The 12403-nt window shown below is 47.5% G+C and overlaps 1 protein-coding gene across 2 annotated transcripts in view; it reads right to left on the bottom strand.

Moving 5' to 3' along the window:
* VIT (vitrin) overlaps positions 1-12403 on the bottom strand; it is a 94425-nt gene that overhangs the window by 23539 nt on the left and 58483 nt on the right. Inside the window, exons 8-9 of one of the 2 annotated variants that reach the window (XM_080684094.1) lie at positions 8673-8729; positions 1057-1101 (exon numbers count right to left, since the gene is read on the bottom strand). In XM_080684094.1, coding sequence (XP_080540220.1) covers positions 1057-1101; positions 8673-8729 — 102 coding nt within the window. The remainder of the gene's footprint in view (positions 1-1056; positions 1102-8672; positions 8730-12403) is intronic. The other variant, XM_080684095.1, reaches the window with a different exon arrangement.

The raw sequence follows: 12403 nt of genomic DNA on the forward strand, positions 1-12403 counted from the left end.
TGGGATGTAGACTGGAGGGGTAGAAAAGGTACAAGTAACTCAAACAAGTAAGAGGATCTAAAATGTGGCTCCTCTGAGTAAAGGTGCAAAACAGCTTTGTGCTTTGAGAGGCTATAGGACCTGAATTTCAACCACAGGGTTTTTTTTTTTTTTTAGAAGCCATTTACATGGGAGCCAAGATCACAAATCCATCGCTTAAGGAATTAAAGACAGTACATAAGCACTCTGTTAGGCTTGGTAAGGCCATTGAGCCTCCCAGGCAGAGGGAAACTTGCACCGAAGTGAGTCTCCCTGTTTTGAGGATGCTTAGAACACTCCCCGGCCTCCCAGTTCGGCAGTGGGGGGAGGGCTGGGGGGCTCTGCCCGCTCCTGGCTGCAGCAAGCTTGCTCCTGGCTTGTTAGTTTTTCCAACTTGCAAAGCACATGATTTCATCTTCCCATTAAAGGTCAGCTTACTCTTCTCACTTCCTCGTATTATTTAGAGTTCACTTAGGGTGTCTGCGGGCCTTTCTCAGCCAGGAGCCTCTCAGGGAAACTGCCCCAGGCTCCCCGGTGGAGGGAGGAAAAGAAATGGGAGTCCCGAGGCTAAGTCCTCTCCTGCACCTCTGTCCTTACTGCTCTTGCACTGAGAGCCAGGAGTCCGGGTTTATTGCTGCAGTTTCAAACACTTAAGGCAGTGAACAGTGAACAACGTTCCTTCAGCTGAAGGGAAAAGCTCAGTACCATTTGCAAAGTAGGAAGGGGAAATAGAAGGAAGTCAAGCGTGTCCAGACTGAGAGAGGGTCTAAATCCACTTTGGAAGCAGGGAACTCACTCCCTCTGGCTGTCCTCACAGTTTGCTTTTCCGCTTTGTTACAATGTTCCCCCTTAGTCCAGGCTCCTGTGGGAGTTCCCAGGTGCCCTGTGCAGACCCTGATGTGGAAGGTGAAAGCGCTGAGGCTGCTCTCTGTGGGCCGTGGGCCTGGCCTCTAGGCCCGGCTGGGTTATTGGCTCCCTGGTTCTGAATCCTATGTATCTCCATCTGGTCTTGGTGAGGAGATTGGGCTGTGTAATTACCTGCATCTAAAAGGGCTGATCCCGGTTTCCACATGTCCGTTTCCCCTGATTTTCAAAGTAAAAAGAAACAAACTTGTTATTTAGATGAAACCAGCAGTCTCTCAAGTGACCCCCCCTCCCCCCCGCCCCACCGCAGGATGATCACATTTTCCAACTGTGTCAGGAAGTTCAGTGAAGGGGCAGGGCAGGGCAGGGCAGGGGGGCAGACTTTTTAAAAAAAAAAAAACTTTATTGTTTAGATTATTACAATTGTTCCTCTTTCCCCCGCTCCCCCAATAGCTCCCCTTCATCCGGTTCCCACCCCACCCTCTGTCCTTACCCCCCCCACAACGTCCTCATCCATAGGTGTACGATTTTTGTCCAGTCTCTTCCCGCACCCCCCACACCCCTTTCCCCCCAAGTATTGTCAGTCCACTCCCTTTCTATGCCCCTGATTCTATTATATTCACCAGTTTATTCTGTTCATCATTTTTATTCACTAGATTTTTAGATTCACTTGTTGGTAGATATGTATTTGTTGTTCATAATTTTTATCTTTACTTTTTTCTTCTTCTTCCTCTTCTTAAGGAATACCTTTCAGCATTTCATATAATACTGGTTTGGTGGTGATGAACTCCTTTAGCTTTTTCTTATTTGTGAAGCTCTTTATCTGACCTTCAATTCTGAATGATAGCTTTGCTGGGTAGAGTAATCTTGGTTGTAGGTTCTTGCTATTCATCACTTTGAATATTTCTTGCCACTCCATCTGGCCTGCATAGTTTCTGTTGAGAAATCTGCTGACAGTCGTATGGGTGCTCCCTTGTAGGTAACTAACTGTTTTTCTCTTGCTGCTTTTAATATTCTCTCTTTGTCTTTTGCTCTTGGCATTTTAATTTTGATGTGTCTTGGTGTGGTCCTCTTTGGATTCCTTTTTTTGGGGGTTCTCTGTGCTTCCTGGACTTGTAAGTATTTCTTTCACCAGGTGGGGGAAGTTTTTGGTCATTATTTCTTCAAATAAGCTTTCAATATCTTGCTCTCTCTCTTCTTCTGGCACCCCCATAATTTGGATGTTGCTATGCTTGAAGTTCTCCCAGAGGCTCCTTACGCTATCTTCATATTTTTGGATTCTTTTTGCTTTTCCGATTGGGTGTTTTTTGCTTCTTTGTATTTCAAATCTTTGACTTGATTCTTGCGATCCTCTAGTCTGCTGTTGGATCTCTGTATATTATTTTTTATTTCAGTCAGTGTATGCTTAATTTCTAGTTGGTCCTTTTTCATATCCTCGAGGGTCTTGCTGAATTTATCGGCCTTTTCTAGAAAATTCTTGAAAAACATTATAACCATGGTTTTGAACTCTATATCCAGTCGTTTGCTTTCCTCCATTTCTTTGATTTGTGTCCTGTTTCTTTGTCTCCGCAATTTGGCTGCTTCCCTGAGTTGATAGAGTGGCTTTGTGTGCTAGGTGTCCTATAAGGCCCAGTGGCTCAGCCTCCCCAGTTACCTGAGGTGGACACTCTTGGTGCACCCTTTTGTGGGCTGTGTGCACAGTCTTGTTGTAGTTAAGCCTTGATTGTTGTTGGTATCACTGGGGGGAATTGACCTCCAGGCTAATTGGCTGTGATGGTCAGCTGTGTCTACACTGGGAGAACTTCTGTGCTGGAGACACCCTTATGAGACAAGACTTCTTCAGTGGGGCTTTGGTGCTCAGTGAGTCTGTCCACTGAGTGTGTCCCTTATGGATCTGAGGAGTTGTAATCTGGATGGTCCCACTCTGATCCCTGGGTACACTGGCTCTTGGATCTCCAAGGAGGTGCTAATTTATTAGCCTCTGCCCGAGGCCACCCAGCAGGAGCTATGGAGAGATCTGCAGCTTCCTCTTCTTTGTTTGGGTTTTGGAGGTGCCCAGATGAGGCCCAGCTGTGAAGCAATGCAAGCTGTTGTGGAGCCCTGAGCCTTCTTTTGGATGTTCTGGGTCTCACTGACTCAGCTGTAGGTAAGTTTAGATTTCAAAGGACCAGGCCATTCATATGCAAAAGCCTCTGCGCTCAGCTTGGATGGGGCGGAGTCTCATGGCGGAGCAAACAGCTATGGTTTTGTGGGACGGGATCACAGGGCGGGGCAAACAGCGATGGCCTCCCGTCAGCCCTGCCCTAAGAGGCCCCTGGTTCTCAGTGTCCCTCGATAATCACTGCAAGCACCTCTGAGAGAAAGCCGCCCTCGAGTTTCGCCCACTGCCAGACAGTCCAGTTTCTCCCCGTATGAGTCTGGGTCCCCAGAGTCTCGCCCGGAACTGGAGTTCAGTGCAGTTGGGAGCTGTTGTCTCCCTCCTGATTGAGAAAGCCCACCACGTACTCAGTTGCCAGCCCTTTCTGCACGTGCGCCTTTGTACCTCTGCCTTCCACAGCTCCTGTGAGTCTCAGTGTGCTTTTCTCTTTCCTTCTAGTTGTAGAATTTCCACTCAGCCAGCCTTCCTGTGGTTGTGGATGATGTCCGTTTTGTCTTTTAGTTGTAGTTTTGAAATCGTTGTGCGAGGCAGCAGTTCAGGTGTTTACCTATGCTGCTATCTTGGTTTCTCCCGGGGCAGGCTTTTGGATGAAGCAGCCTGAAATGTGCGGGATTTTCTCACTGAAAGGTCTTGAAGCCAAAGACAAAAACACCTTTGCCCTTTTCTTCCTCTCATTGTGCATGAAGGATCATGGAAAAGTGGGAATCCTGGGATTCAAGGGGGCCTAAAAGGTCATCCAACCCAAACACCCCCCCCACGCCCCTCCCCCCCCGCATGCTTCTGCAACACCCTTACCAAAGTGAGTGGATGGCTAGTGCTTGAATGCCTCCAGAGATGGGGAACTCATTACATACACAACCAAAGTAGTGAATTCTTCCTTGGACTATTGAGACTTTGAGAAAAATTTTCATTGTATCGATCTGAAATCTTTGTCCACCATCCATCCCTCCGCACCAATTAAACACACAATATGTACCCAGCATCATTCTAGGTACATTCGTCTCACCCACCCATCTGTTTGTGTTCTCTTCCTTGGAACTTCACAGGAGAAATGTGGCCCCTTCGGTGAGCAGGCACTCATTTCCTGAGGCTCTGCTTCTCACTGAGCGCCCCAAGCAGAATAAAGCAAGTGGCACCTGGCATTCCTTCTGCAGTAAAGTATTTAATGCTCCCCTACCCCCTACACACACACTGGTGCTGGCTGATAAAGTAGAAAGGGTGGTTGGGAAGGGAGATTCCTACCCCAAAGTCCCTGACCTGTTTGGGGGAATCATGGTTGAGAGGGGCTTGGAGGCCACTCTGGCATGTGAGGAAGTCTCAAAAAGACACCCAAACAGCTGTTTCTTTCCCTCCCTCCTTTTCTTCTTTCTTTCCTTCCTTCCTCCCCTACTCCCCCACCCACCTCCAACTCAGAAAGCCCAAAGCTAAGGTCTAATAAACTGTTTCATTCCTCAAAGACCATCACTGTTACTGCATGCTGGAAGTATTAACACACTCAAAAGCAGTGGTTTTTTTTATTCACACGTTTAAGATGGCAAGCTATTTTGATAGTCACTGTGCTCTTGCATATTCCGATTTAATGGTGAGAGCTGAGTTTAATTTAGCTCAGCCATTAACCAGGTGTATGACCTTGAACAAGTCACATGCCCTCTGTGAACCTTAATTCCTTTGTGAATAACATTAGCAGATTGAGTGAGATGATTGCCAGGTTTAAAATATTTAGGATTTATATGTTTAAACATTCCGCTTCTTTAGCCTTATAACTCTATTGCCACCTACTGGTAAAAATATGCACTTTGCCCTTTCCCTTAAAAAAAAAAAAAGGTGCTGGTGACATCTGTTTTTGCCCAAGGCTTTCAGCACCTTGAGGTTATGAAGAATTAGAATGCTGGGTGCTGTTACCTTAGCTGGAGATACTGTTTCCATGCCTCTGCCTGTCCTGGAAGCCTGTCCTATTGGTGCCACTTCCATTTATTTGGGACAGGTTTGAACCAAATCACTTTTACCCAAAAGCCGGGGGCTGGAAAATATTTGGACAGCTGAGACTTGGTGCTTTTGGACTTGGTTGTAATGAGAAGGAAGTAAATTTGTTAGAACATTTGTATTCCTGTGCTGAGGCATAAGGGTGGTGTGGAAAAAGAAGCTGGAAGACCCATCCTGGTTCTACCAAAAACCAGCCAGGCACTTGTGGGACTCGCCCACCTTCTCTGACCTTAAGTCTCCTCGGTGAAGCTGAAGTCATGGAGACTTGTCGTGCTTGGCCAGCGTGGCTCAGTGGTTGAGTGTCGACCTATAAACCAGGAGGTCACGGTGCGATTCCCAGTCAGAGAATGTGCCTGGGTTGCAGGCTGGATCCCTAGTGTGGGACGTGCAGGGGGTAGCCGATCAATAATTTTCTCTCATTATTGATGTTTCTCTCTCTCTCTCTCTCCCCCCCTCTCCCTCTCTCCCCCTCTCTTCCTCTCCCCCTCTCTCTTCCTTTCTCTGAAATCAATCAAAATATATTAAAAAGAAAAAACAGACTTGTCACCCTGCCTCACATGGAGGTAAATGTATCAAAATCACTCTGGAGTGTCGGGCACTGCTGAAAAACAAGGCATTAATTTTGTGACAATCCTTGCTTGGTCATCTCATAGAGACAGTGAGTGTCTAGAGAGGTATTGGTTCTGACTGATTTCCGTAGTGAAAATGTAGAAACCGTTAACAGTTACTGAGGGCGTACCTAGTGTCAGGCACTGACCATGCACCTGATGAGGCTAAGTCACAAGAACCTGTGAGTTCGGGACAACGATGTTCCCATTTCACAAGCGAGGAAACTGCCGCCAGGGAGTGGCAGCGTGAGCCTCAAGGCCAGCAGGCGGCTCTGGGGCCTGCACGTAACCACTGTCTGTCACACGTGGTGAGTCATTGCTTCAGTGTCTCAGGGCACTTGGGTAGGCTGCTGAGTTGCTCGCTCCCTGGCACACCACCTGCAGTGTGAGGGCCTGGACCATCTCGGCGCTAAGACCCCAGGGATGACCCTTGCAATGGTCACAGCTCCTTCCGTGCCTGCACATCTGGAAGTCACCAGCAGGGGACCCCAGGCGGGAGCTGCAACACATGGCCCTTCGGGCTCCAAAGGTTTGTGGGACAGAAGCACAGGTGGCCCTGCAGCTCCCCGGTGTCTCCCCAGTGACTCCCCGGGGTGCAGTTTTAGGAGGAGGTGGCGATCTGAGAGGCAGCTGGGGATTCTCCACGCCTCCCTCCACGCCTCCCTCCACGCCTCCCTCCACCCTCCCTCGCTGGGCCCGGCCTCCTGCAGCGGAGGCTGCACATTTCCCGTGAGCTTCCTCCTCTGGCTGCGGTAACCCAGGAAGCAGGCAGAGAGCAGCTGTGGCTGTGGGGGCCGCGGCCACGAGAAGGCTGAGGACCGGCTGAGGCCTAGGCATGAGCCGTCACACCCGTGAAGCCGACAGGCCCCGTTTACAAACGGATTGCCCTCCAAAGCTCGGTGCAGGGTATTTGTTTGGGACCTGGCTGCCCTTTTCCCATGGAAACAACATTAACTCCATGGTTAGGTTTCCAGGCCAGTGAAGCTCATTTGATCAAACAGAGCTCATGGTACCGGGAGGCCAGAGGGCAAAAGGATGGTTCCAAGGAAAGTCACCTAGTCCTCACATCAGTTATCAGGAGCACACCAGTTATCAGAATAGGGCAGGAGCAGCCAGGCTGGGCAGGTGGCTCCTGTCCGACGGCCAGGTTGCAGGCTCAATCCCTGGTGTGCAGGAGGCAGCCAGTCGATGATTCTCTCTCATCATTGATGTTTCTATTCTCTCTCTCTCTCCCTTTCTCTCACAAATCAATAAAAATATGTTTTTGTTTTTGTTTAAAAAAAAAGAAAGATAAAGAAAGTAGGGCCTGGAGATAGAGCTTGTTGCCAACCATGCCCCTGGCCGTGCCCTGACCATGTCAGGGGGGGGCCCTCTCAAACAGACCAGCCCCGTGAGAGCCCTGGGGTGTCTGGACTGGCAGGAATTTCCTCTTCAACACAGAACAGACAAAGCCAAGAGACATTTTCTAGAGGTTAGCACAACTCGGGTGACCTGGATTGAGCCGCAGAGCCCCCAGTGTGTGGGGAGGGAGTGTCGGCAAGGGAAGCCGGCGGGGGTGCTGAGCAGCGGGCAGCCTGGCCAGGCTGACACCGCCCGCCGGGCAGGTTTCCGGATAGCAGCTCCCGGAGCATCTGCCTTTGGTACCTGAGGGGATTACACTGGGCCGGCTGATCCACATGCAGCCAGCAGTCTGCTTTCTTTCCCTCATTTTGCCCCCTGATGAAAATGCCCCGGTTCAGGTTTTCCTTGGAAGCCAGCTGAGCTCTCTGTGGTTGGCCCTCCTTTTGGGGGTTGCAGAGGAGGCAAAGATCCTGGCCAAGAGGACAGGAGGAAGGAGTGCCCCGTGCTTGGCTGCCTGAACACTCCTTGCTTGGCTCCCCTGGGCCTATTAAGGCCTAAAATGGCCTTGGAGTCCTTGCCCGCCCAGCGATCTGATTCTTAAGCCCTTTGTCCAGGACAGCAGCATGTACGTTAGCCCCGGTGTAATTGTGAAGCTCGTAGAAGCTGCTAGTCCTGTCTGCGGGACCTCAAGGAGCCCCTGCTCCAATTGGCATCAAAGCATAAGAGAACCTACAGTCTCTCTAGGAGTTTTCAACATGTGGAGGACAGGCAGGTATCCCCTAGCAAAAGACAGACCTGATCTCTCTTCCTTGGAGGTCTGGGCCCCCATCCTAACGCCCTGGGGCTGCAAAGGGAATAATACTTCTATCAAGTCTATGAACTCACGGCCCAGAGTTAGTGGAAAGCCTCTAAGGTCACTCAATTCCCCCTTCTAATCGCTCCAGGCTTCAACATCAAGAGAACTGCTCCATCGCTATGCATTCCCAGTGCTTGAAGGGCGCACAGAGGGAACAGAGGGAGCCAGGGAGAGGTGTAATGCATAGACAGGGGTGGGCAAACTTTTTGACTCGAGGGCCACAATGGGTTCTTAAACTGGACCGGAGGGCCGGAACAAAAGCATGGATGGAGTGTTTGTGTGAACTAATATAAATTCAAAGTAAAGGAGCGGAGGGGAGAGCAAGAGAACCCTCCACTCTTTCGGCTCCGCGGGCCGGATAGAACAGCCAAACGGGCCGGATCTGGCCCGCGGGCCGTAGTTTGCCCACGGCTGGCATAGGAGAATCCTGGAGCAGAGGGAATGTATTTCTGTTCCTCACATCTGGAAGTACCAGGGCAAACAGCTCTGCCTTTCCTGGGAAAAGATAAAAATTTCTCCTCCTTTACCCCAGTTCCTCAGGCATAAACCCCAGAGAGTATCCCTTTTCAGGTTCATAAGAGCCAGTTACTGAATCCTTAGGAATTTCTTATTAAACCCCCCACAAGATTGCCTCCAGGGAATGGCGATGAGTGAAAACTTTGCTTATGTAAGGCTTCCTTACTTTTCTTACAAGTTTCTTTACAAGTGGGGCCCTTGGGCTGTATCTTTAGTTGGCATAACTGATGGAATGCTTTCTGCCCAAATCTAAATCAGATGGCAAGGATTTGGAAAGACAAAACCCGTGTAAACAAACTTAGCTAGAAAGGTGAGTTCAGGTTCTTACCTGGATTGGCACGGGGGCTGTTTTGGCTGCTTGTGTAGGAGGTGGTGGACCAGAGATCTGTAATAACATTTGACTGGTCAGAGCATGAATGTTAATCTAATCGCTCTCCTTCTTTCCATGATCTAACCTAATAAGACATTACCAAGGCCAGAACTAAGGTAAAGCTTTGTCCTTGGGCGGTCTGAACCTGCCCCAGAGGAAGCATTGAAACAGAAAAAAAAGAAAGAAAAAGGGTTTAACTTGAAACACTATTCCAGGTAATAATAACCCTTGTATTTCACTTCCTTTACGAAAGTACCATATTTTTATACTTCATTATTACAATAATAATTCTCGGTTGTGCCACTCCCAAGGAGGTTAAAGTAATCCTTCAATAGACATGTCACTTAACATTGAGCAATTTGCTTAAACTGGGTTAACGTGGCATTGATGCAAATAGCATTAGTGCTCAGTGATTTTTAAAGGTACACAATGGGTTATCCTTAATTACTCTGAGAGAATCAAATATGCTTCAGCACTCATTATTTATTGGGCAATTTCTCTGAAGCAAGGGAGGAGGAAGATCGGCGGGGGTTCTGTAAAGAGAAATGCAAAATCCCTCTGGGGGAAAAGGGACCAGTGAAAACCAGCAGAGAGAAAGAACCACGTTTCATGGAGGGGAAGAGGTAGAGGCCATGGAAAACCATCAGCTTCTCTTGCAATCAAATCTATCTGCCATCAGTTTTCCATTCCCTTTGTCTTTGTTCCAATTATTTGGACACAAGTCAAACTAGCTTTCATTTCTAATTATAAAGACAACACATGCTTACTGTAAAAAATATACTAAGGATAGTAAGAAATCACCTGTAATATAATTAATCCCTGTATTCGAATGTACAGTCTATACTGGTATACAATTTTGGCTTATAGAGTTATATCCCCTTTTCTATGCAGCGTTCTCACGCACAATACACAGTTACGAGCATGAGATGGGTGCCCATGCTGTTCTGTAGCCGCTTCTTTGACCTCATAATCTGTCCCAGGCTAATCTTCTTTCAGTAAGTGCACCTCGTCATCAAAATTTTAATAGCTGTATAGAAACTCCTTTACTGGTCTGATGATGGACAGTTAAATTGTTTCCATTTAGTTTTCTATTATGAACAACATCTGTGTCCAGGCTTCTTTACACCCTTGGCTGGTAATTACCTGAAAATATATTCCTGTAAGTGCAAATTCTGGGTCATGTCTCCACACGCTTGCCGTAACTGTGTGTTATCAATTTCCAGTGTGAATTGGTGAAAATGACATCTTATTGCTTAATTTGCATTTATTTGATTCTTGGTGAGGTTGAACATCTTTTGTTATATTTATTGGCCACTTATATTTCTTCCGCTTTAGCTTTGCCTGGTCATGACCTTCACCCATTTTTCTTTTGGAATGTTTGTTTTCCTATTTGTAAGACTGGATTTTAGGAAAAACTTTCTCCAGACACCTTAAGGAAATTAAACATTCAGAGATGAGATGTTGGTAGACAGGGAAGTTGCATGAGGAAGGGATGGGCAGTTACAGATGCTGGTCTCCTTCCTGTCCCAGATTTCACCACTTCCTTCTCCTTTCTAACAGCTGTCAGAGGGTGGAGTGGAATAGGAAGGTGATCAGAGCCATCACTGTGCCTTGCCACTAGGTGGCGCTCTGCTTCCCTCATTGGTCTACCCTTCCTTGTGGAGGCGTTTAATCTGCTAGATTAGCTGAAGCAACCATAGAGCTTCTTAAAATGAACTTGCCAGGAAAGCAATGCTGGGCAAAGCCACTCCACATTGCAGACCTAGTGGATTCAGCTGACTCTGCAGGTGAGCCTGGAGGGATTTTTCCATCTTTTCCAGAACTCTTTCCTCAGCGTATCTATGGATATGGTTCTCTAGGCTGCCCCCTCTGGCCCTAGGATGCAGCTCTGCGGCCTCTTGACTCCTGTGGGTGCCAATATAGTCTTTGGCCTCTACCTGAAGAACAGCCTCACTCCTGCCTGGGAGAGGAGGTCTCTGTCACTCTGGCTCTTGGGACCCCTTACCCCCAACCTTGAGTTGTTCCTCAATATCTTGTTAGCTTTGCACATTCATGGATCAGTAAAGGGGTTATGATGAGGCTATGGTGTCCAGCGCCATCTTCCTTGGAGTCCTTCCACCTACATCATCTCCTCTTCCCCTGTCTTTTCCTGCCACAAACTTTGTACTTTCTACTAAAATCCCTCCAAGTTCCTATGTCCCATCTGAGAGGCAGCTCTGTACCAAGATGAGTCATGGACCCCAAATGCAGATTGCTTCTGTCCCACCTGCACACTTCTCATGTGTCCTAAGCTGAAGTGACCTGCTACAGGGATCCTGGTGGGATGTGTTCACCAATGTAGCCCAAGATCCTAGAACAGTGCCTGACACATAGTAGACCTCAATAAATATTTGTTGAATAAATAAATGAATTAGATTTTACTTGAACACCCTCATTCACAACCACTTCTTAAATCTTTTGACTAAAGTCAAAAGAAAACAAAAACAGAAAGTCAACCTTGATAAATACAATAACAGCAACTCAGTTGTCCATCAGCAGCAGAGTTACTCTCTTACTATAAGTGGCAGATTATTTTCAGCTCATTTGAAGAAACAAAGGAGTTATTTGTAAACTAAAGATTGTATAGTTGGGATAAAATATCACTGAAAACATCTATAGCAGTGGTTCTCAACCTTTCTAATGCTGCGACCCTTTAATACAGTTCCTCATGTTGTGGTGACCCCCAACCATAAAATTGTTTTCATTGCTACTTCATAACTGTAATTTTGCTACTGTTATGAATCGTAATGTAAACATCTGTCTTTTCCGATGGTCTTAGGCCAGTGGTCGGCAAACGGCGGCTCGCAAGCCACATGCGGCTTGCAAGCCGCCGTTTGCCGCTCTGTTGACTAATGAGTTTGCCAACCACTGTCTTAGGTGACCCTGCTAGCTGCTGTAGAGCCTAAGACCATTGGAAAACACACATATTTACATTATGATTCATTAATAGTAGCAAAATTACAGTTATGAAGTAGCAACGGAAATAATTGTATGGTTGGGGGTCACCACAACATGAGGAACTGTATTAAAGGGTCGCGGCATTAGGAAGGTTGAGAACCACTAATCTATAGCCATATATTAAGATAGGCATTCATGAAAGTAGATTGGTGGTTACCTAGGGCTGGAAGAAGGAGAGATTGGGGCGATATAGTGAATGACTCAGTTGGGGAATAGCGTTTCTTGTTGGGGAGATAAAATGTTCTAATACTGATTGTTGGTGATGATTGTACCACCTTGTGAATATACTAAAAACCATTGAATTGTACATTTTCAATGGGTGAATTGTATGGTAGGCGGAAAGTATCTCAATCAAGTTGTTATTAAAAAAGACATAGCCCTTCACACATCAGTTTTCACTTCTTTTCAGTCCTACAGAAAGTCCTTTGAGTAAGCTTTTAAAAGTCCTCTCCCGCACCCCCCTCCATGGTCTGGCTCCTTTCTTAGCAATTACTGGGCATACTGCATGGACGCTCACTCTGAGAGTATCTGTCCAGCAGCCTGTGGGGCAGCGTGGGCGCGGGTGCTGGACAGGGATGAAGAAGGAACACTGATGGGCAGGGAGGCTGTCGTCCAAGGCCCCTGTCCCCAGGCCAGGAATAAGGAAGCGTTGCCAGGTTGGGAGCCACTACTGCAAGTTGCTTGCGGTTTTC

This window comes from Plecotus auritus (assembly GCF_963455305.1).
Source record: "Plecotus auritus genome assembly, chromosome: 8".
Classification (NCBI taxonomy): domain Eukaryota; kingdom Metazoa; phylum Chordata; class Mammalia; order Chiroptera; family Vespertilionidae; genus Plecotus; species Plecotus auritus.